The sequence below is a fragment of the Nicotiana attenuata genome, unplaced genomic scaffold (genome assembly GCF_001879085.1).
Source record: "Nicotiana attenuata strain UT unplaced genomic scaffold, NIATTr2, whole genome shotgun sequence".
NCBI lineage: Eukaryota > Viridiplantae > Streptophyta > Magnoliopsida > Solanales > Solanaceae > Nicotiana > Nicotiana attenuata.
The window spans coordinates 88,090-96,523 of NW_017670692.1; the positions used below are offsets into that span (position 1 = coordinate 88,090).

The window sequence follows — 8,434 nt, forward strand, 5'->3', positions numbered from 1 at the left end:
CATATTTAAATTATAAAATTTAAAGCCCAAACCCAAATAAAATCCCACATTCTATAAAAATAGCACGGTCTAGCCAGTTTTCGGACTGATCATTCAAAAATAGCCAGCGTCTACCAAGTCAATAAAAAATAGCTACTATTTTGCTGCAACAAAGACCGGTCCAGCATAATATACTGGAGTTCGGTGCACCTGTGTATGAACTTACAGCATATTATGCTGGAACTCCAACACACGGAAAGTTCCAACATAATATACTGGAGATTCGAGCACTTGTATATGAACTTCCAGCATATTATACTGGACCAGTATACTTTGCTGGAACTCCAGTATATTATGCTGGAGTTCTAGTGTACTTATGCTGGAACTCCATCATATTATGCTGGAGTTCCAGCATACTTATCCTGGCTGGAGTTCAAGTTACTTATGCTGGAACTCCAGCATAATATACTCGCGTATTTTCCGGGTTTTGAACAGTGTTTTCGCTCAGATTTATCTTTACAAGAAAAGTGGCTAAATTTCGATTACTTTTGAAACTGGGCCATTTTTGAAGGACCACTTATAAATCTGGCTATTTTTGAATTTTTCCCCACATTCTAATAATTAGCCCTTTTTATTTGTCGATGCATCTTTCATCTTTGTTACTTGCGCGTCGCTGATATTGTTGTGGGATAATGAGTACTGACATTCATCTTATTTGCTAGCGTCTCTTTCAGTTTTTACAAGAAAGTTATTGCATTGTTGAAATAGAAAAAAACAGTACTCCTATTATATAATTTATTTTTCATAATATTTGTTTATGTTTCATGGGAAGTGTGAGATCTAAAGTAGAGAACTCTTTATATAATAGATACTAATGCTCCTCTAATATGAACTTGCTTGGATTATTCTTTTAGATGATTGTCTACGTCTTTACGAGATAGTTATATTGTAATCTTTGTCAAGTAAATTTATTCTTCCTACATCAACTAAATGATTTGGCTAATCATATTATAAGTATTGTGTTTTCGAGTTTTGGTTGCACTAAAATATGAAATTAGTCATATTTTTCAGTAGAAAAAGTCCAATTTGAAAGCTCAATACGACAAGACTAAACCGACAGAATCCAACCGAAAATCGACCCTACCGAATTAGCAAAAACCGAAGAAACCGAGCTAATTTTGGTTCGGTTATTGGTGTACCAAATAGAAACCCGAAAACCGAACAAACCAAACCGAACTTCATGAAAATCGAACTGAATAGACCGACGCCCACCCCTAGACAATGTTGTTTTGTTACTAAAGTAGAGTCTAAAAAAGGGATCTTTACATAATAGCCGGCCGGAAACATTATTTACTTTTTCTAATCAGTATGCATAGATTATACACTAATTATATACATGTTATACATAAATTATACATTTATTATATATCCTCCGGCTATCTTTAGTTTAAACGGTTGAGTTTACTGTTATTTAAGTTAATTCTTCTCGAACAAAATGGTTGTTTTCTGTGTCAATCAATACTTTGGAGTCTCTCAGTAGGCGTGCAAAACAACATCTTCGGGGTGATGAGGTGGACAAATTCCTTACTCCAGTTTCAAATGAGTATTTTTGCATGAATAGATACTAATCCTTAGTCGGAGATTAGAGCATAAGAACTTTGTAATGGCAGAGAAAATCCACAATAAATTTATTTTATACAGTTTAACACATCTAATAATTTTGAGTGAAAGGAATAAACCTGATTTCTGGGACAATCTTGAAACCCTTTACCTTAAAGATACTTGCTACCTACGGAGGCACACCTATGCTATACCTAGAGGAGGTCATCGACACCCGTAAAATTCGGTAAAAATTCCATGTATACATGTGTATGTCTTCAAAAAAATAGAAATAAATTAGTACTAGACACCCTATATACAAAGCAAATTCTGGTTGAATCTATCCAAAAGTAAACCCCCGACCTTCAAATTCTGGGTCCGCCTCTGACTACCAATAACCCCACACAAATGATTAACCAACAAACATTCAAGAACTCTACAACCAACTATTAAGATTTTTAAAAATATAAATAATAAAAAATAGTAGATACAAATGGTTGGCAGAAAAAACCATGTGATGAGAAGTAGTAAAGTCAATAAATATGGCAAAATTGTAGCAAATTGGTACTGCTAAATTCTTGTGACTTGTCCCCATGATTTCTTGCATGTGCAAAAAGGTTGTCTTGACCATGAATTTAATAGATAACCCTTTTTAACTTTTGCTTTCTTTTGTGTTACATGTGACCATTTAATTCCGACAAGGACCACCTTCCTAATTCCATTAAACAATAGGACTATAGGAACCAAAAGACAGAAACCAACAATGTTTAAACTATTGGTCAAGCTTTCTTCTTATGTATCCAAAAGATTAGATTTTCCATTAACTTGCCCAAATCGCATTTAATGGAAAATCCACCCTTTGAACGCCTAATGTATATCTAACGGTGAGGGGTGGCAAAATGGTTAAAAGAAAACAGTTAACCATTCATATTATCCACTCAAAAATGGGTTGGATAATGAACTTTTTAAAAACGGGTCAAACATGGATAAGAACCATATTATCCATTTTCTAAAACTTCAAATGGGTTTAATTTTTACATTTGTAAAACCTCAAGTTGGGGGTTCCTCAAGTTTGGGAGGTTAGGACTTCTCCCAAAAGTGATCATATTCATGAAGCTATGGATAATATGGTTACCCATATTATAATATGGTTACCCATATTATCCGCCGGTTAACCTATTTTTTATCCGTATTAAATATTGGTGGGGTCGGATAATTTATCCGTTTTTTTACTACCTGTTTTCGACTCGTCCCATACCTGAGACCCATCCGTTTGCTACCCCTAGTAACGGTGAATGAAGTGAGTGAAAATCAAAGAATACCAAGGTTCAAATCCAACAGAGATGAAAAATGAATTTTGAAAGTTGAAATTGTGTTTGAACGTGCATTTTACTTGAAAAAATTTGAAGTTTTATGAGTAGAAAACTTCAAAAACTCCTCTAGAGCTGTTTTTGGCATTTGAAGACTTTGTTTTCAAAATCTGCCAAAGAAATGGTAAAAATCTATAAACAACAATATTTGAAAATAAAATTTGAAAAAAAAACTCCCAAATTTTATGGCCAAAAAGAAGCTAAGTAGTTTCTTTTTATCTATTTAATCTTTGGTGAATAGAATTACCCAATATGTGTGATAATCAAAGGTAATAACAAGTATTTGGTGAAATAGTAAAGGTACATGCAAACTACCCTTAAATAAAGACATTGAATGCTTTAAAGAATCTAAAAATGCTGCACAGCACGTAGTGAATGTACATCTTGTAAAATTCAGCAATAAAGATGTCTCCAAAAAGACATGGTCAAATTTGCACAAAGAAAGTCAGAAATTTGGTTTGACAGCTTAGATTCAAGGGAAGAGAAAATTCAAAGTTGAATAAACTACTTAAAATACTACATGCAACTTGCTTAGTTTTGTCATCTACACATCAGCTGATTCAAATCCATTGTCAAATGCACATTTTAATAAGCAAAACACAACCAGCATCAAGGAATAAGTCTGAATGGATATGAACAAAATAATCAATGCTATCAATGAAACATTGAATAAAAGAATTGACAGTATAACTCATCCCTCTGTTGTAAAAGACATTATAAATACAAAATGGAGAACTTTTCTCATATAAAAAAAGAAAAAAAAAACTGTATATTGACCAAGTAAATCACCCCTTGTATGCAATTGCTGAACCATTCACATGTTAAAAATAGAGTTAGGTTGAAAGATTATACAGAAATGGAGTTCTTGCACTAAGACCTTTCACTGAATCCTTTGCTTCCACTGAATCCTTTACTGTCTTTCTTCATCTTATCCATTTCCATTTCCCTTGTCCGTTGGCCTTCGCTACTTGATCCAGACGGGTACAGCCCATATTCACTTGTTGGATTACTGTACTGGCCACTGCTTTCATATTCTTGGCTCGTGGCTAGTGCCATCTTCCTGAATTTCTTCATGTCTTCATTGTATTGGAGTGCATCATAATCTGAGCTTGTATATGAACTGTATACTGTGCTATGTCCAGGTTTAATCCCTTCATTAAGGTCCGATAACGAGACAGCTCCTTCCAAAGCTCTGAGAACCTGCTCATATTTTCAGTTAAAACTTAATATTGCAGATAGTATGTCTAAAGTTTGCAATATACATCTTGACTAGAGCATCACACCTAGTGATTGTTAGTTTTAACCAGTAGAATATAGCAACGATCGGAAGTCGAGTGCATTTGGAACTTCTAAACCATCATTTCCAATATTTCATACTTGTACAAGGTTGCAGCTCATTAACTTAACTTCCTAAATGGCTACTCTATGTTTTACTCTTAATGCCCGCATTCACACAAGGTTCGGGGAACGGCCACATCCCAAAGAGGAGTGATGCCTATTCACTACAAACAAAATAATTTTTTTTGTTGATAAAGATACTACAAATAAAATAATCTTTAACGCAAAATCGAATTTCACCTGAGTCATTCGTGGTCGACGTTTTGCTGAATGACGCACACAAGCAGCAGCGCAAGCAACCATGCGCGCCATCTCATTATGGTTATAATCATTTTCTATCCGGCGATCAACAAGGGCATCAAACTTTTCATCCTCTAAAGCTCGTGTGAGCAATGGCCGTGCCTGAAATATACAGAAGGTAATATCTTTGTGAGCAGAACAACAGAAATACTCAAACTGAAGAGCTAGCGGAAGGAAATCAAAGACAGCCCAATATGTCTGCATAAATATGCTCACCCAGTCCACCAAACTATCTTCTGTGAATGACGGATTGGAGTCAACAGGCCGACGTCCAGTTATCAACTCTAGAAGCATCACACCAAAGGAGAATACATCTGACCTATCTGTAAGCTTTCCAGACGATGCATATTCTGGAGCCAAATATCTAGGGTCGGCAATAATGAAGAAAAACAATCAGGTCTACTGATGATCAAATGGTAAAGAAGCAGCACGCTTAGCAATACATATACAAGATAGAAAATCAGAAACTGAACTAATATGCACAAAAGAATGCAAATCTTACCCAAAAGTTCCCATCACTCTGGTGGAGACATGAGTGTTAACATCAGAAGTAAGCTTAGCAAGTCCAAAATCAGCAACCTGAGAAAGCGGAAAAGTTTCTTTGACCACATGGAAACACAAAGAGGATACAGGATTTACTAGATAGTACAACTGTATTTAGCTTCTGATGGCATCCATAATGTATAATTTGCAGAAAAAAATAACCTCTGAGTGAAAGCGATTGGAGAACATCATTGCCAATGATTCAATAATCAAATAAACAAAAATTAACATGCTCTTCAATTGTACATGCAAAGGACTGTTACCTTAGCCTCAAAATTGAAGTCGATAAGTATATTAGCTGCCTTGATATCACGGTGAATGATTTTAGGTTGGCCTGTGAAGGTAGAAAATGATTCATTTCACATTAAGAACTTGTGACAAAAAGTCCAAAAAAGATATCAACACAATTGAACCATGACATACAGTCTTCATGCAGATATGCCAGTCCTTTAGCAGCCCCTAGAGCAATCTTCAGTCGGGTAGGCCAATCCAATGGAGGCCTTCCCTTTCCTAAAAATATTCCAAGTATAAGAATTTGGATTAGTAGACAGATCAAGCATGTTCAGGGTTGATTTACCGGTAGAAATTTGAAGGCAGTAAAAATGAACTTTTTACTACAATGAAAACAGTAAAATAGACTTACCATGTAAATGAAATTCCATAGTGTTGTTCGGAACAAACTCATAAACGAGCATTCTCTGAGCCCCAGTAATGCAGTATCCAACAAGAGAAACGAGATGTTTGTGATGTACTCGGCTAATAATCTCGACTTCCGCCTGAAATTCACGTTCACCTTGTCCACTTCCAGCCTTAAGCTGTTTAACTGCAACCTCTTTCCCATTAGGAAGGACCCCTTTGTGCACATAACCGAAACCACCTTGTCCAAGAAGGTTAGCATCTGAGAAGCCATCAGTTGCCCGAACCAATTCCTCATATGTGAATGTGCTCTGAGAGAAACCCAAGGCCATGCCAGGAGAAGGTGGTGGAAGCGCAACTTCAGACCCAGAATAATTGGAGGAAGTCCCAGTGCTGTTCATGTAAGGTTGAGGTGAAGGTGCACGTACTGGAGCATGTGAAGGTCGTAATGCCCCTGGTAGTGGAGGAGACGGTTTTGGGGGCATTGTAACAAAATGATCCGCTGGTGGTGGAGCATTTTGCTGCCAATGTTGCATATGCCCACCATGCGGTTCAGCTGACAAACAACATCAACATTAGTACTCAAAAGTTAATATATAATAGTAGTATATTTTCTGGAAAATATTTTTCACTTGCCAACCAAAAACACTAGCATGGAAAACATTTTCCCAAAACAATTTCTATAGAAAATAACTTCCGTCATTACCAAACATACCCTATATATAGCTAAATATATTCTGTTATCCAGACACTTAAAGCTTGAATCTCATGCATTTTCAACAGCAACCAAAAAAATAAGGTACTCAATAGTCCAGGCTCTAGAACATTATACATACAACAACTAAGCCTCAGTCCCAAACAAAGTTGGGGTCCGCTTTATGAATTATCAATTCTTTCTTTAAGCTCAATTCATATCATCATCGTACCAAATAAAATCTTTATTATGAGGATTCATTCTAAATTGACAAGTTTTACACTTGCTGCCAGCCTAATGAAACCCTCCTTTACCCGGACTTAGAACCGGCAATGTGAGCAACCCCACACGAGCCGAGTTAACATTATAAATACGTATACGTATAGCAGAGGCAAGATTCGAAACTCGGTGGATGATGGCTTATCCCTCTACCGTTCTCCAGTTGAAAACAACCCACACATCACAAGTTGCGCTCTTGAACAAATATATTTGATGAATCAAAAATGTGTAGCAGATAATTAATATCAAATTCAAAAAAGATCTCACCTTTGACCCCTTGTGGTGGTGGAGGTGGAAAATAGTAATTATCATCATTTCTTCTTCTCTTCTTCTTGCAGAATATGAACAACAAACTCAACACTGCTAAAAATATAACACCTCCAATAGCAATTCCCACAACTGTCCCCGTCGATATTCCATTTGACCCTCCATCTGACGGCGGCGGTGACAACGCCGGCGGTCCCCTAGATGGCACCGGAGTCCTCCCTGAAGGTACTGGCGGTGAATTCCCTCTCGCCGGAGGTGAGGGTGATGAACCAGAAGGCGGAGAAGGAGTGGTGGACGGCGGCGAAGGAGGAGACCCAGATGGAGGAGTTGACGGGGTTGATGGAGGAACAGGGGTGGTTGGTGGTGGCGGAGAGGCTGAAGCAGCCGGCGGAGTTGCTGCTGGTGGGGTCGGGGTGGATGGTGGAGGAGCTTGTGAAGGAGTATCCGGCGGCGGAGTTGTTGCTGGTGGCGTAGGGGAGGCCGGAGGAGGAGCTTGTGCAGGAGTTGCCGGCGGCGGAGCTGTTGCTGGTGGCGTAGGGGAGGCCGGAGGAGGAGCCTGTGCAGGCGTTGACGGCGGCGGAGAAGTAGAATTACTAGGCGGTGAAGTGGGAGCAGGGGCCGTTACCGGCGTCGGAGAGGACATTTTCCGGCAACCCTTTTAAGTATATCACTGTGTGTGTGCGTGAAAAGGAAGACTAAAAGCCAAAAATTAATGCAAACAATACAAAAGAATTGGTGGAAACTTTAATAGAAAAAATTTGTATAGCTTTTGATTCTCTCACTAGAATTTTACTCCTTTTAGGAAAGAAAGTGAGAGAGAAAGAAGAAAACGAAAACAGAAACTGTAGTATAGTAGTCGTTAGGAATAAAACAGGGAAGAATAAGCATGTCGAAAGCAGATATTTATTTATTTTATAAAAATAATATAATTTTATTCCTTAATAGCTCTACTTTGTGGATTTTTTTCCCCTTTATACGCAGCGTGATTTTTTAAAATACAAATTAAGTTAAGTATTTGTTAAATAACTATAAATAAATTTATTGATAGCATTAATTAGTAATCTCATAAAAATAAATAATTAATATTCTTTTACATATTAATATTAACCGATTGCTTTCCTTGAACTAATGGTCTACCTGAAATCAGAGGCGAATTCAGGATTTAAACTTTACGGGTTCAGATTCACAATTCTACTAGTACATATCATCTTATTTAATGGGCTCAAGATTTATTATTTGTATATAATTAATAATTTTTTGGACAAAAATAAAGGGTTGAGTTGAACTCATAGCTTCTACACTAGATACGCCTCTGCCGGAAACAACCTATCTATTGGCACAGGACATGTGTAAGGTCTGCGTACACACTATCTCCGGCCTCACTTGTGGGATTATACTGAGTTTGTTATTTTGTTGTTGATATTAATAT

General features: G+C 37.2%; 1 protein-coding gene across 1 annotated transcript; it reads right to left on the bottom strand.

Annotated features, from left to right (window-relative positions):
* Positions 1-3,575: 3,575 nt before the first annotated feature.
* LOC109242352 (proline-rich receptor-like protein kinase PERK1) lies at positions 3,576-7,885 on the bottom strand. Its single transcript, XM_019409214.1, has 8 exons — positions 7,006-7,885; positions 5,773-6,321; positions 5,553-5,639; positions 5,393-5,463; positions 5,089-5,165; positions 4,803-4,950; positions 4,527-4,688; positions 3,576-4,148 (listed from the first exon to the last, which is right to left on the bottom strand). The coding sequence occupies exons 1-8, from the start codon at positions 7,646-7,648 to the stop codon at positions 3,819-3,821; spliced, it is 2,067 nt and encodes a 688-aa protein (XP_019264759.1). The 5' UTR covers positions 7,649-7,885; the 3' UTR covers positions 3,576-3,818.
* Between the last annotated feature and the right edge of the window lie 549 nt (positions 7,886-8,434).